At 48.4% G+C, this 16,454-nt stretch overlaps 1 protein-coding gene across 2 annotated transcripts in view; it reads left to right on the top strand.

Moving 5' to 3' along the window:
* The first annotated feature begins 789 nt into the window (after positions 1–789).
* Positions 790–16,454, top strand: part of LAMB3 (laminin subunit beta 3) — a 41,501-nt gene continuing 25,836 nt past the window's right edge. Inside the window, exons 1-6 of one of the 2 annotated variants that reach the window (XM_082468772.1) lie at positions 873–1,291; positions 2,241–2,280; positions 3,237–3,301; positions 4,110–4,264; positions 15,615–15,729; positions 16,254–16,327. In XM_082468772.1, coding sequence (XP_082324898.1) covers positions 3,274–3,301; positions 4,110–4,264; positions 15,615–15,729; positions 16,254–16,327 — 372 coding nt within the window. In that variant the 5' untranslated portion in view covers positions 873–1,291; positions 2,241–2,280; positions 3,237–3,273. Of the gene's footprint in view, positions 1,292–2,240; positions 2,281–3,236; positions 3,302–4,109; positions 4,265–15,614; positions 15,730–16,253; positions 16,328–16,454 lie in introns of both variants that reach the window. The other variant, XM_082468771.1, reaches the window with a different exon arrangement.

Genomic DNA, 16,454 nt, shown 5'->3' with positions numbered 1-16,454 from the left:
AGAATCTGAGGGTTAGAAATGCCCAGGTTACCGTTTAATCCACAAAATCCTACATTTTCCCCTTAAGCATTCTCAAACCAGTTTCTTGGACTTAACCCTCCAATTGTAGAGAATTTCCTGCTGAGGAGACACTGACAGGCTGGACTGGCTCCTTAAGAGTCTCCTTTAAATAGAAACTTTGAGGCAATAATGTCCAAACAAGGCCAGTGTAGGCTCTCTGGGGCCAAGATCTGAACTGGGTGACCTTCCAGATCTCTCTAAAAGCCCTCTGACCCTAACCTGGGGGGAAGACTGTCCTCCAACAGAAGCTCTCAGCCCAAAGCCCTAAGCCAGGAGCCTGCCCAGGGTCCTACAAAGAAAGCTGTGTTCTCAGGCCTGGCAGGAGGCCAGGGGAAGTTGGTCCAGTTATGCCTCAGCCTTCCTTTCCATCCCTTAGGGTCAGGTCTGTTTTCTGGCCCTCCAGGCAGGCATTCTTGCCCGGGGTGGGAGGGGCTAGGAGAGCAGCCCTTCCCGAGCTGAGAGCCATGACTCACAGGTAATTACCTGTCCTTGGGCTCCCTGCCAAGGCTGCGAGGGAGCCTGAGGGGAGACATTTAGAGTTCATTCCTGTTTATTCCTCTTAAGCTTTTCTTGGGTGAGTTGGGCTTTGACCCCTTCCTGATGAACCATAGCGTTTTAATCCCCCAAGAAACAGGGATTTTCCATTTTTTTGTTTTCCCTTGGGAGGGGTCTGGTGCTTTCCAGGGTCCTGGATGTTTGCATCTTCTCCCCTTCCAGCTCAGTGACTGGTCTGGGGCTATAACAACTTATATAGAAGCCCTGACTCTTGTGTTCTCTGCTTGGTCTTCTGTCCAGGGTGGTCCAGGACACCAGAGGAGGCTGACCTCTATGGGCCTTGGGAAAGTACCAAGCGCAGTGCCTGTCACAAATGCCAGTGTCCTTCCCCCCACCACCCCCCTGCCAGGAATCCTGGTCTCCAAAGATCACTAACATTCCCCCCACAAGGCACCCACAGGCAGGCGGGCACTGCTGAGCTTGCTGTGAGGGCTCTGGGACCGACCCACCTGCCCAGTCTTGTCTGGGGGTGAGGGTGAGGGTGCAGTGACTACGGATGGGTGTGCCAGCTGCCAGATTCCTGAGTCCCGCCCTGCAGGGGGTGACGCCCAGCCAGGGCGGCTCCAGAGGTGAGGCCGTTGTTTAAAACCTAGGAGCCAGGAGAGGGGACTCCCACATTCAAGGCGCGCTCTCAGAGAGGCGATCTGGAGAAAGAACCGCGGCAGCACAGAGTGAGGTATGTTACCTGCCTTCACCTGCCTGGTGGGGGCTGGATGCGGGACAAGGGTTGTGTATCTGGGTGTCTGGGGCCTGGTCGCAGGGCCTGATTCATTCCTCTTCCTGGGAGCTCAGCTGAGCCAGCTAAGATCCAAAGGCTAGGTTTAATGTCTGCCACTGTTTGGATTTCTTTTTCACATCTGATAAGCATCTCAGTGACTTAGAAGAAAGCAGGTTCAGAGCTGGGGCTGAACACAAAGAGACGAAGAGAGGGTGGGCTGGCCCGGCTAGAGCTCTTCTAAGGACTGCGCAGGATGCCTAGTTCCGGGTGTGGGTTTGGTTCCAGCCCCAGGATGGGAGAGCAGAGATAGCGCTGGAGGAAGCCAGAGGACGGGTCTCCCTCTTAGGCCACAACTGGCTGTGTGACCTCAGGCCACCTGTCTCTTCCCTGGGCCCCTGACTCCTCTGGTAGGGGATTGGAAGGAAAGATTTTGAAGCGTTAGGATGTAGGATTTAAAGTTGTAGGAGTGTCCCTGGTCCCCCCCTGCCCCTGCCTTGCCAACCCCCAATCCTTCCATCCCGGCCAAAGGAGTTTGTGGCCGTCATTGGAGCAGAGTGAGCAACTGATCCAAGGCAGAGGTGGGCACTGCATGAACAGGGTGGAGCATTTGCCTCTAGGACCCTTCGAGTATCCACCCCTAGCCTCCTTCAGAATCCTTGCTCTGTGGCCTCCCAACCCCCAACCCCCATGTCTCCTGTACAGCCCCAGCCCATCACTGGAGACATTTTGGGTTGCTTCCAGTTCAGATGAAATCCTCACTCACTTTTTTTTTTTTAATTTTCTTTTTTAAAGACTTTATTAGAGTATAGTTGCTTTATAATGTTGTGTTAGTTTCTACTGTAGAGCAAAGTGAATCAGCTATCCATATACATATATCTCCTCTTTTTTGGATTTCCTTTCCATTTAGGTCCTCACAGAGCACTGAGTAGAGTTCCCTCTGCTATACAGTAGGTTCTCATTAGTTATCTATTTTATACATAGTCTCAATAGTGTATATATGTCAATCCCAATCTCCCAGTTCATCCCACCGCACCCCTTTCCCCTTGGTATCCATACGTTTGTTCTCTACGTCTGTGTCTCTATTTCTGCTTTGTAAATAAATCGTCTATACCAGTTTTTTCAGATTGCACATATATGCGTTAATATACGATATTTGTTTTTTGCTTTCTGACTTACTTCACTCTGTATGACAGTCTCTAGGTCCATCCACATCTCTACAAATGACCCAGTTTTGTTCCCTTTTATGGCTGAGTAATATTCCATTGTAGATATGTGCCACATCTTTATCCATTCCTCTGCTTACTCAGTTTTAAAGACTGCTAGGCCTGCCTCTCTTTCCATCATATTCCACTACCTGCTCAGTCCAGAGATGTGGCCACCACAGCCTCACTCTCGGGGTGGCTCTGTGTGGTACTGAAGACCATGCCAATAGCAGGAGAGGGCTCAGCTCCAGGTCCTCAGCCTCTTTGACCCACTCATCCTTGCGCCTGTAGGTGGGCCAGGCCCTGAGAAAGGACACTCCTCTTTCCTGGGGAGGCATCAAGGCCCCAGACTTCTCCTGCAAAGGGTCCAGCCCTTTCCTGCTCCCCACGTTGTCCTTCTGACCATGTGGGGTAGGGCTGTGTCGACCCTCCTCCCCTCCATTTCAGAGGGGGAAGCTGGAGTCAGGGAGTGAGTGGCGTTATCCCAGGGCACCCTGGGAGTCACATGCCAGCTGGGACAGGGGGCCAGGTCTCTGGCATTTTCAAAGTTTTTGGCTACAGATGCACCTGCTTCTCCGAAGTGTCCTAGGTCAAGACCCTAGGCAAAGCCTTCTGAGAAAACATGAGTCCAGAAATAGAAAAGGGCTGGTGCACCCTAGGAGTCTGCATGGTTTCACCCAGGCTGCTTTGTTCTGTCCCAGGTGAGATCCTGGGTGGGGATCATCCCACTGGCTGAAGATGAGGCCGCTCCTTCTCCTGTATTTTGGTAAGTATCCCTTCCCATCCTTCCAGACCCTGTTATGTACCAGGGAGGGGACAGCCGTGGGTAGGAGGACAGTCTACCAAAGTGTGAGCATCACCAGTCACCCTGGGGTCTTTAAGTTTGGGACACATGTCTACCGGGATGTCCATGAGGTTTCTCTGTCCTGGGGGCCTTTGAAGAAGATGATCTTGAGAGGCTCCCAAATGTCTTCTTCCTACCTGAGGGTGGTCTGTGGCTCCCCCAGTGCCCTGCATGGTTTATTTCCCATCCTCTCACTCTCAAGCTGGTCCCAGAGCCATCATGGCTTGAGTTCTCGATGTTCAGTGAATTGCAGCTGGGTACTCCCAAAGTGTGGCAGGGTCACCTTTACAGATAAAGGAGCAGACAGAATGCAGGTATCTCCCAGTGTCCCACGAACAGCCAGCAGCCAGCGCTACTCTGGGCTGTTGACAGAGGCCACGCTGCAGGTGAGGAGAGCTGTGGGCCGTGTCCTGGTGGCTGAGCGTGTGTCTGCAGCTCTGTTCTAAAAAGCCACATATGGATGCTACATTTCAGGATCATCCCGGCTTTTTAGTTGCCGGTGTTTCTCCTCCTTTCTTTTTAGATTGGGGGCTACAGACTATAAAATCAGCTTTTTTAGCAAACAGCATCAGGATTGCGATTATTCCCACAACCAGCAAGTGGGAGCATGAAGAAGGTGGAGAAAAGGGTCTAGTCTTGCCGATCGACGTCGGCTTCCCTGGGCACGCTGGGCTGGCCGGCTAGACCCTCTTCTCTCTAGGCTGCACCCCTGTACCCCCTGTGATTTCAGTCCTGCCCAGCGTCCTGTGTGCCCAGCAAGCCTGCTCCCGTGGGGCCTGCTATCCACCCGTTGGGGACCTGCTCGTTGGGAGGACCCGGTTTCTCCGAGCTTCATCTACCTGTGGCCTGGCCAAGCCGGAGACCTACTGCGCCCAGTATGGCGAGGTAGGCTCTTCCTCCATGGCCTCCGGGGGCTGGAAGAAGGCGAGCTGGGGTGGGGGTGGGGAAGCCTGCCATCTGTTCACGGAATACTTACAGTGGACTTGCTATCGGCTTAGATCCATGCGCTGTGGGGAGTGCAAGAAAAGCGTATGACCGGATCTCTGCCTCTAAGGAATTTTCACCTTTGTTGGGCAAGAGAAAACGTACTCAGAACTAGCGAAATAGCTCCCTTCTCTCTTTTGCTTGATAAAGCTGGAGTTTTTCTCAGCCCTTGGGCCTGGGCAGGACAGTTTTCCAAGTCTCGGGAATAAGCAATCGGATAGATAGGGATCCTTTAGGTGTGTGGAGTGTAAGGCGCCATCTCTGGCGGACAGCGTCAAGGCTGGTGGAGCACAGATGCTGGGACGTGTGCAAGGCTTGTGTTCTTGCTGAAGGGGGAACCGAGCTGTGCCATGGCCACTCTCTTGCTGCCATCTCTTTGGCTAGTGTTGGGGAAAGGGTGTGGCTGGAGCTACCAAATGATTATAGGCTGGAGTTTATCCTTCTATGTTTTGCAGTCGTCACGTATGACTTACCTCTCAGCCTCTGCATGTTTGGTCCACATGTTTTACCACTCTGGAAGAAGTGGGAGACATTTTTTTTTGCAGAATTTTTTTTTTTTTGTTTAATTGATTAATTAATTAATTTATTTTTGGCTGTGTTGGGTCTTCGTTTCTGTGTGAAGGCTTTCTCTAGTTGTGGCAAGCGGGAGCCACTCTTCATCGCGGTGCGCGGGCCTCTCACTATCGCGGCCTCTCTTGTTGTGGAGCACAGGCTCCAGACGTGCAGGCTCAATAGTTGTGGCTCACGGGCCTAGTTGCTCCGCGGCATGTGGGATCTTCCCAGGTCAGGGCTCGAACCCGTGTCCCCTGCATTAGCAGGCAGATTCTCAACCACTGCGCCACCAGGGAAGCCCTGCAGAATTTTTTTTAATTAAAAAAAAAATTTTTTTGAAGTATAGTTGACTTACAATGTTGTATTAGTTTCAGGTGTATAGCAAAATGATTGAGTTACATTCTTTTTTAGATTCTTTTCCATTATAGGTTATTATAAGACATTGAACATAGTTCCTTGTGTTATACAGTAGGTCCTTGTTGGTTATCTATTTTATATATAGCAGTGTGTATCTGTTAATCCCAACCTCCTAATTTATCCCTCCTCCCGGGGAAATATTCAAATTGCTGTTAAAGGACACAGATCACTGAGACAAAAGAGGAAGTGACTTGAGGTTAGCAAGGAGGTTCAGTGGCTCAGCTGATAAGGAAATGAGCTGAGCAAATCCAGGCACTGGAACTCTTTGACCTACGTCAATTATCATCACCTATTTAGGCAACTGATTTTTTTCAAAGAACCTTTGTGATTTTTCTTCTACTTTGCCTCTGGACCTTTCTGGTAGGAACTTTGGTTTTCTTTTCTTTTCCCTTCAACAAGGTTGAGGTCTTTCCTTGCTCCTTGTGTTTACCAAGGTGGAAATCACTCAGTGTTTTCTTGTTTCCCAGCTGCCTGTCTCATTTGGCCATTTTCCTGCCCTCAAAACACAGGTTTGGACAAAGGGAAGAGTGAGGGAGTGGTTTTCCCTTGAGCCTCTGCATCTCTTGGGGTAAAAAGACAGAGAGAGAAAGGGAGTGAGAGAGATTAATGGCCATGAAGGAGGCTTGGGTTGTCTGTGGTTTCCTCTTTCTGGGTGGTCCTTGTCCTCAGGACCATGGAGATGGTATCTGATCCCATCTCTGGCCTCACTGCCTTTCCAGTCCCCAGTGTTCTTTTGGCCACTTTTTAATCATAGGTGGTACCGTATAGTGGCTTTGGAGGTGCTGAGCAGAGATGGCTGTGGTTTCTGCATCTCACCCACTTGGATGTGGGAAAGCCCATTTGACAGTGTTGGGTAAGATGGCCGGCATCAGGCGAGTCCTCCCTGTGAGCCCAGATTACTCCACAAGCATCAGGGGACCTGGCAGTATTGAGCTTTCCAGGCAACAGAATGGTTTTAGTTGCTGCTTTCCCACACATCCTCCAATCTTGTGCCACTGAGCCATGTCTAAAATTTTCAGGGAGTCCTCTGCTGATTCCCTTCCTTGGGCTGATCCGTATTCTGGGATGGGAAGCAAGGAGAGATCGTAGGCCCCTGTGTTGGGATGTTCCTCGGCCACAGCCCTTTCTGGACAGCCTCTTTCCCTCTAGGCTGGGCTTTTGGCTTCATCCTGACCTGCCCTCTGCCTCTCTCAAATGCCCCAGTGAGCCAATTGCTTCCCTTGCTCTTAAGCAGCCCCTTGAGAGAAAAACTGGGTGCTTGCAAAAGAGAAGTCTAGACTTTTGCAAGCATGGGGATGGATAAATCTCAGTTATTTTGGTGCTGTGAAAGTTGAGAAGCATTGGTTCTTTTTTTCCTTTTTCTATAAGGGGGAATAAATCCATGTAACCTCTCGCAAGAGTGGAGGATAGGGCATCTTGAGTGCAGTGTGTAGCCCCAGGTCTGCCACTAACTTGTGGTGCGATCGTGGGCAAAATATTACCCCTCTCTAAGTCTTGCTTTCCTCTTTCATGAATGAGTGTTAGAGAAATGGTCTTTAGGGTCGCTCTTTGCTCCAATTTTCTTTGGGAATGAGCTGCCTGCTGCGAACCAACTTCTCTCCCCCACCTGTCTCCTCTCTGCCTTTTCTGATTTCTCTTTCCTTCTCCCTTCCCTACCTAACCACCTAGAGGCCACTGGTTGCCAGCAGTGAAGATACACGCTAAAGGCACAGATACTCCTCTATACAGGTGTACCCTGAACCCTCACTTGGTGCAGGGGCAGCTGTGTGATGAAAATTAGGAATCCAGATTTAACTCTGATGAGTTCCAATTTCAGTTTTTAAGTTTATTTTATTATTAAATGATATTATAGTAACTATAACTTATTAAGCACATATTATATGTATCAGACACTATACTAAGAGTTTTATATAAATTATCTCAATTAATTTTCACAATACTCCATGAGGTGGCTCTTATTATCCCCGTGAGCTATTGGGAAAGTTTGGGTGTGTGCTGGGACTCCCAAACTTCTGATGGAAACACATAGGTATTGAGTTTTCTGAGTAGTTAGAGATGGAGGTGCAGTGGCCAGCCCCAGCTGGAAGGGAAGGTGGCATGGTGCAGAGGTGCATTCCTAGGGCCTGCCCCTTCAATCCCCCTGCATCCCTCTCTACCAGCTTCCACCTCCATATACATACCTTCCTTGAGTCATAGCCTCTGGTTACTGCCTCTGTTCTATTTTCACGCAGAGGTGACATGGTGAGCCCTGAGCCCAGTAAAAATCACCCAGCACCTGCTGCCTGCCTGTCTACTGGTATGGCATGAATGTAAGTGCATTAGGGATTTATGACTCTTGGACATTTTAGCATTGCTCGCTGCCCCCTGCCAACCCTGAAGAAACTCAGGAGCAGTGGGGACTCCTTCCTGTTCAAAAATTGTCTCTCCCAGCTCCTGATCTCAGAGTGCGGCTCCTTTCTTGTGGGTCAATCTTAGCCGGTTAACATGTCACCTCTTCTGCCTAATTTTGTCTCACTGGCTCAATCCTATTGTCCTTGAGGCCCGGCTTCTATGGGTTTTGGGTCCATATTGCAGCCTTTACAATGGACATACGACTCAGCCAGCTTTGCCTTGTGCGCCCACCCCAACCCAGCTTTGCCCTTCTGGGCCCACCTGCCTTGACTACTCGTTAACTGTCCAGGCTTGAACCCAGGCTGGTCTTTATCAAAATGGCCCGAGGCTGCAGTCCCACCGTGTCCCCTGGCTCTCTCTCTTCCAGCTCCTAGGTAAGCTCGGAGTAAACTCATTGCACCATTTTCCCCTAAAACCCAAGGCATGGATGAAAATGTCTGTGATGTCTCCCTGCCCTCATTCTCATCTGTGCTTCCTCTGAGTCTTAGTTCTTCATTTGAAAAATAGGAGTAATGACAGCACCCACTTCCAACAGTTGTTGTGAGGACTGTATAAAGGAAGGAGCCAAGTGACCACTGGGCTGGTGTCTGGAAGATGCTAAATGTCCCATCCCCCTCTCCCCACCTCCCGGGGACCTGTGTCTGCACGCAGGGGCCTCTGCATCTGTGAATCATGCTCCTGAGTGTTTCTTCCTGGACCAGGACACACACTCGCATACTTATTGAAATCAAACTGCCCTTGGGCCAGCCCACTTTCTGCTTCCAAGGCGACCGCTGCCCATCTGATTTGCAGTGAGCTGCTGGGAAATCTGGAAGTGGTCGTGGTTAATGAAGTCACCCGACTGGGGGTGAAGACTCTCTAGGTTTGGTCCTGGCTCTGACACTTAGAATAGGAACGTGACATCAAGAAGGTCATGGTTTCTGTCTAGACCACCATTTCCCCATTCATGAAATGAAGGAGTTGGGTTAGTCAGCCTTTGTCTGTTCAGCTCTAACATCTCTGCCAACTTCTGGCTGGGCTGTATGTGACCCTGAGGGTTGACCATCGTCTCTGTCAGGTGGGTGCTGGCAGGGGCTGAGCCATGACCTTCAGTCATCTCCGGGCTGGTGCACGCTCCTTGGGAACCAGTGGGTTTCACCTGGAAGTTTTCCAGCCCTGATTTCTGCTCCTGACAATGTCTTCTCCAATGTTGTGTCTGTTCCCTTAAATGCTTTATTTATCCCCCAGTCCCTCCCTTTCTGGGGGAAAAACTTAATTACCCAGCTGCCTTAATAACAGTCTTACACAGTGCATTCCTCAGGTTAATTAGCTGTGTAAACCAAACAGCTGTCATTTTTATCTCTTGGAAACAAGCTAAGGAGCAGTAGCCAGTTGACGTCCCCTCCTCCACACACACACACACACACACACACACACACATGCACAGAAGCACACTCACACCCACAGGCACACACCCCGACAACCACTGCCTTTCTGTGTTTGAAAGTCATCTGTTTTCTTGACGTTTTGCATGGCTAATGTGTAGGCAGAGGATGTGAGGATGTGAGGATGCATTCATATCCATCCTGAGGTCCTTGTCCTCCGCTCACAGAGGACTTTGAGCCTGTCTCTGACCAAAATATCTGCCCTCCTATTTCCCAGAAGTTCTTAGCATGTATGAAACTTTCAAAGCTCCTACCATTGGGGATTTATTCTTTTGGATGAAGCATCATTGAGCTCTTTGTTTAAAATGCAGACACCCTTGGGAAAGGCATCTTGTTAATCTATTATCATTTATATTTCAGGAAGGGTTTGCTTATCAGAAAATTAGCTGTGGCTTTTGCAAAGGGCCCTAAGAGAATAAGACCCAGAATGAGTATGTTTTGAGGGGATAGAAGAAAATGAAAAGGGATACTTAGAGAAAGAGTTGCTATCAGAGGGGAGCAAAACATGGGGTGTGGAATGTGAGATTTTTGGGTCCTGGTTGTTATGGGTTGGGGATTGTGGCTTGTGGGGTTAAAAGGAGGGAAGAGAGTGGAAAAGTGAGATGGAAACCTGGACACAAATCTGGGTGGCCTCACGACTTTGCTGGCCTGGCTTCTCACCACCTTGCTCCTTGGGTCAGGTCCCTAGAAGCTCTCTGGGCAGTGTCTTGCAGACCTACCTTTCTTCTTTGCTCTCAGGGGCTATAGGAATCATTGTCACTGGTAGAGCTTTCAGAGGTCCAGGAATGCAAACCAACCGTCTGCAATCAGGTCTAGGGGGATAATTCTGTTTCTGTAGAAGTCTGGGCTGAGGTTGAGGCTGTCCTTACTAGGGGAGAAGAGAGGGAACATCCTGAAAACCAACTCTAGTCCCTGCAATTTCCCATGGTTGCCACGTGACCGCTGTGTCCCTTGAAGCAGAGTACGATGAGAAGGTTTGGAGGCAGAGAGCCTGGGAGAGGAATCCCTCCTTCTTCTCTTCCTAGCCCTGTGGATTTGGACACATTTCTTAGCTTCTCTAAGACTTGCTTTCCTAATCTGTCAAATGAGGATACCCACCATTTAATATAATACACCTACCTCAGAGATTTTGGAAGCATAAAATGAGATAAGGTATGTATAGTGCTCAGGACAGAGCCTGGTGCAGTGTAATTTTGGGGTGTGTGGTATTCATCATCTCTGTCATCAGCTTTAGAATTGAGCTATCTAAATTTAGTTTAGATGGAGATAAGGGCTCTGCTGAGTTAAGGCTTTGGTCAAGATGTTACTTCATGACAGTGCCTCCTAGCACTGGGGACCTCCTCCCACCTGGCACCACAACAGGTCTCGATTTTTAAAATTTGCTGGCAGTATCCATTGACATAGAAATGGGAAGGCTTGTGGATCATAGTGCGGTCTAATGGAGGCCTTGCTGACCAAGGTCTGAGGGTCCCCTCTTCCCCTGCCCACTTTGCTGGGAAGAGTGTTTCTTTAGTACAGTGTTTGGCCAATGTCTTATTTTTCTCTTGCTTCTTTTGCATTGTTGTTTGGAGTGTCTTTAACCTCTGAGCAGATAAGCTGGAGTGGGGGAGAATTGTGATGCATGTTAAAACAAGAAGGAACTTTATTATCTCGTCCCACCCCTGCATTTTACCAATGAGGAAGGTGAAGTGGAGGGAATGTCTTTCTTGTAGGCAGCTGCTTTTTTTTTTTTTTTTTTTTTGGTGCTGGCTTTTTTTTGGCCCTGGCTGGCAGCCATGACCCTGACTACAGCTCCTTAGATAGACACAGGCAGTCTCTGACTTGCTTGTGGGAGGGAGTTGGACCACGTATAACCAGAGCCTGTTTTCCTATTTTCCCCCAGAATTAGCTCCATGTTCTGCAAAGGCACAGAGCTTTGATTTGCATTGCTTTCCTTTTTCCACCCTCTCCACTGTGATTCAGGCTCCCACTGGCTCTTGCTCTCTCCTTTGCCTCCCCCATAGCTCTCTGGGAGGGTTTGTCTTCCGGCCAGACTGCTGAGCTTCTAGAAAGCTCCAGGATAAGGGAAAAGGCCCAGTCTTTCCAGACTGAGGGGAGCAGGAGCCAAACTGGCTGGAAGCCTGACAGGCTGAATAGATAATAATGCTGTGTCTCTGAAGTAGCACAGCCAGGGGGATGCTGGCCAAATGACCCCAGAGAGAGAGGCAGCTGCAGCTGGGAGTGACAGAGGAATGTAACACATATGAAAGGAGGAGCCTCATGTTGAGAAACACACACACACACACACACACACACACACACACACACTCTTATACACATACTACCTATAGACATACAAGAATAAAATAGGAAGGGAAACTGAGGCCCAGAGAAGAGAGGGAAGAAATTGGCAACTTGCCTTCATGTGGGCTTCTGCCATAAGCCGCACTATTTCAGGCCTCCATCCCTCTAGCTGATTGACAAGCAGAGCTACTTAAAATACCTGTCCCAAGCCTTATGGCTTAGCCTGTCTCTGAGGATTGAGATAATCCCTCCTTTAGCTATGTTACTGTGATAAGCGGCACGTAGATGTTAAGCTCATGAGGCCATCTGATCCCTCCATCATTGTCTGTGCACGTGGAAGGCAGGTGGAGAAGGCGTGGGGTACCCCCGACTGACTGTGAAGACAGGGTGGAGGCAGGGTAACAAGCCCATGCTGAGTACCCTGGGCCTTTTTAGTTTGTTTTGCTTTACAATAATGCCTGAATATAAAAGTTAATATATATCCAAGGCATTAAAGTTTAAAATTTTTTATTAAAAAAGAACAAAGAAAAAAAGTTACCCGTAATGCCATTTCCCAGAGATATTAGGTTAAACTGTATGCAGTTGCCATTTTTGTTGGTCAAGATGGCTGAATATCAACCATTTCATTTGGTTCAACCTAATATATTGGTGTATTTCCTTCCACATATTTTCTATTCCTTCAAGAATATATATTTGTGATCATGACATGTATACAAGCTTATGCCCAACTTTTTTTCAGAGAACATGATAATTTTTTTCATAAAACATTATAATGTAAGCATTTCCCCCATGCAATGAAAATCTTTCTCTCAACAGTCTTTTTAATGGTACATAATATTGCATCATTTGGGACTATCAACGGCATTTCCCCAGTCCCAGGTTGAGTTGTTCCAGCTCCTGTGTCCCATGGCCCAGGGGGAAAAAACAGAGCCTTGTTTCTGGCATTCTCCTGGCCAGGGAACAGGCTGGGATCAGTTCCCAACAGAGCAGGGGGGTCTCTGGTGACAGGTCACCAGAAGGCAGCTGGCCCTTGTCTCTCTGCAGGACATTTGCTGAGTGCAGATGGAAGTTGGGGAGTGGAAAAGTTTGCCTCTGAGAGGCTGGCCAGAATGGGGAGAAGGGCATGCTTGCTGCCAGGGACCAAAATAGGATTCTGGAGGAGACTCAGATTCCAGCAAGAGGCGTCTTTTGCCCAGACAGGATTATTTTAAGTGCTCAGGTATTTATTTTAGCCACTGACACATCTGCAGTCTCCGAGTTAACTGAACTAGGTTAGCCTGACAAGCCAGCTTGCTTCCCAAAGTGCTTTCTCTGTCTGAGGCTAGGCCATGGTCAGCCTCAGGGTCAGACCAAGCCCTTTGGGTGAGACAGAGATTGTCACCCTTTACCGTGTTTCCCACAATGTCTGTGCACCCAGTTGGTTTCCTAGTGGAAATGAGAGGATGACAGAGAAGGAGGGAGGGAGAGAGAAAGAGAAGAGTAAGGAAGGGTTGGGGATGGGAGGGGTGGAGGAGAAGAAGAGAAGGAGGTAGGGAGAGATCCTGTCTGGTGCTGGTGCTGGCACTGGCTATCAATCAACAGGAAAGTCACATAGCCTCTTGGAGCCTCAGCTTTCTCACATGTGAAATGGGAATAATATTACCATGTAGGGTGGTTGTGAGGCTTAAATAAGTTATTGCACAGAAACTCCTGATACAGTACCTGGCACATGGTAAGTGCTCCAATCACTTAATACTGATGTTTGTCACCTCCTCACTCCCTCATCCCTCCTTTTAAACTCCCAGGAAGGGAGAGTCTAGTAATAATGTAAATGAAAATGCTAGCCTTTACTGAGCATTTACTATTCATTCAAAAAGTATTTATAGAGGGCCTACTAAGTGCTGGGCACTTTGCTAAGCACTGGGATACAGCATAAAGGAAAGTAAGTTCTGCCCTCATGGAGTCTACATTCTCACAGGGGGAGGCAGACAGTAAACAAACACTTTGAGCAAATAAATTGACAGTAAATGAACAATATGTCAAGTGGAGATAGTACCATGAAGAAAAGTGTAGCAGGGCAAGGGATGGGCAGTGGGTGCTGTTTTATATAAAGCATATGTGCCAGCCATTATAAGAGCATTGAACATCCCCCCAATATTGTTTTTTTATATTTCATAATCATTTTTAATTCTTTTTCGTATTCTTTTCCATTATAGTTTATTATATTTTATTTTTACAAGAGATTGACTATAGTTCCCTGTGCTGTACAGCAGGACCTTGTTGTTTATCTATTTTATATAGAGTAGTTTGTATCTGCTAATCCCAAACTCCTAATTTATCCCTTCCCCTCCTTCCTCTCCGGTAACCATAAGTTTGTTTTCTATGTCTGAGTCTGTTTCTGTTTCGTAAGTAAGTTCATTTGTATCATACCAAAAATTATTGTTTAATAAAGCACTTTGGGACATGATGAGGACACCTCCTAGTACCAGGAAGGGTGACAATCCTCTTGTTTTGCAGATTGGAGGTGGGAGCTGCAAAGTGGGGTGGGAAGCAGAGGCTCACAGAGCCAGGACTCCTGACTCCCCTCTTGCCTCCTCCACTGTTCCAGGCTTTGTCAACGGTGCAGGGGGAAGAGCGGTGTTGGGTGAGGAGTTTCTATAACTCAAGGCACAGACTCAGCGTGTTAACTTAATCCCTCTGGGACTGAGCTGTCAACTTCACCAGTTCAGCAGACATCACTCGTTCTGAACATCGGCTTCCTTAGCTTAGTGGCTTCCCTGGACAGGGCAGAGGTTCAGGGGCTAGAAGGCCTCAGAGAAGGCTGCCTGAGCTTTCCCCTGGCTCTGGTGGGTGGAGGCTTAGGGGAAAGCAGAGGCAGGAGGTGTGGGGAGGTACACTGGTCCCTACCCAAAGGAACTCACAGGTCAGGGAGGTTCTCGTCCAAGCCTTGCTTTTACATGTGGGTCAATTAGGAGCCCTCTGAACAGTGTTCTTTCTCCTGGGCACAAGGTTTGGGACCATGGTTACTCAGAGAAAATAGGTTTCATGTGTGTTGCATGAGGGACCTGGGGTAAGGTCATGGTGTCTCTGTGAGGTGTGCGCGTGTGCGCACGTGCACACACATTTGCGCACATATGTACAAACTGAAAGAACAAGGGCCATGTTCTCTGGTTGTGTTCTTTTTCTTGGTCATCTCTGCCCTGCTCTGGAGCCCATGGGGTTCAGTTCTGTCTCTTGTCTCCCTCCAGAGCATGGGCAGGCCAGGGAAGGTGAGATTTCGAGGAGACTTCCCCAGTGAGGCTGTTTCCTTCTTGGCTGCCCACTTTGACCCAGATCTTCATGGGGAAGAGCCTCTGCCTTCAGCCCCAGGACTGCAGACTTCCTCTGCCCTATGTCTTCTTGGCCTTGGGACACCTACCTACAGAGATCCATCTGTTTGGAGACCCTAGGCTTCTCTCCTGTGGGTAGGGGATGCCAAACCTGGGAAAGATCCTCAAGTCCCTGATGTCAGTGCTGGAAGGCCTTTGAGGTCATCTAACGTTACTAGAATGTTGGCTTCCTGATGGCTGGGTCTTTGTTTTGTTCACTATTATAACTCAACCCAGAGCAGGGTCCAGCATGTAGTATGTGCTCAATAAATATTTGTTGAATGATTGAATGACTCTACTTAAATCTCCACTCAATTTACAGAGGAGAGCTAGGACTGGAACCCCAAATTCCCTTGTTCATTTTTCCTGTCCCTTCTTCCTAACCCTTAGAAACTTGACTTTCCCCAGGCTGCCAGAATTAAGTGAGATGAGCTATAAAACTCTCTAGCCTACACATAGCACATAGCAGATGTTAAATTAATGTGAGCTTCTCTTTCTTTCTTCTTTTTGCTCTTAGCACCCTTTTCAAATTTCTCTTTGGAACAATGTCACATACGAAAATTAGTTTTTCTCTACCACCTCATACCACTTTCCCAATCACAACCTCTATTTACTATTTACTTAGCTATGTGTTAAGGGGGGGGACCCAAAGGACTTAAATGAAAAGATGAACAGTAACCTTGTTTTGAGAGGTTGATCCTTCCAAGTGTATTAATGAAATTAATGGATCCCCAAGGGTAGCATTTCCATGGAGAGAATGTTCTGGGCTCTCAGGATACAAGGGGGGAATTCTCACTGGTCCCACCTCTGAGTCTCTGGCATCTCCTTGTCCCACAGTGGCAGATGAAATGCTGCAAGTGTGACTCAAGGTTGCCTCACAATTACAACAGTCACCGAGTGGAGAATGTGGTCTCGTCCTCGGGCCCCATGCGCTGGTGGCAGTCACAGAATGGTAAGGACCTGCCACAGCCTCCAGGGGCCCAAACATATGGAGGCTCCCACAGGATGGGGAGGGTGCCCGGGAGCCCTTTGGGGTTCCCAGGGCTTTCTTATGGTAGTGGGACGTGGGTGGTTGACAAGCAGAACCTTCTCTCTTTGTATTTGAGGTCTTTCAGATGCTGTAGGTAGAAGAATTTATTGGAGGTTAATGAAAGGGTCAGAAGAGAGAGAAATGCCTTAATTTCATTCTACTTAGTCACAGTGGGCTTGCTGAAGGAACTGAGCTTTGGGAACAAATTTGTGTTGAACAGAGGAGTTGAAACTCTTTAAGGTTTTAGGGGCATCAAGTGATGGTGGGAAGGAAATTTGGCCAAGAAGAGATAGAATCTTGAATAGGTGATAGTAAGTAGAAACATACTGGTACCACTCCTCTCTGAGAGGGAAATTGGAAAATCAAGGTTAGAGAGTTTCTGATTTTCTAGAGCCTGGAAAGGTAGAAATACTCTGCTCTAAAGTTTCTACGTTTTGTCTTTCCAGATGTGAGCCCTGTCTCTCTGCAGCTGGACCTAGACAGGAAATTCCAGCTTCAAGACCTCATGATGGATTTTAAGGTGTGCTTCCTGGGCATGGCAGTGGTTAGGAGAGGGGGACTCTGGGCTATGTGGGCATGGACTCATGGGGAGCACAGGGTCCTTGTCTCCTCAGGCTGGAGGTGATGGTACCACATGCTGGGTGGGC

Source organism: Balaenoptera physalus (assembly GCF_965194825.1).
Source record: "Balaenoptera physalus genome assembly, chromosome: 1".
Taxonomy (NCBI): Eukaryota; Metazoa; Chordata; class Mammalia; order Artiodactyla; family Balaenopteridae; genus Balaenoptera; species Balaenoptera physalus.
Note: the sequence above shows the minus strand (reverse complement) of the source record. Positions and strands in the feature narration are given on the sequence as shown.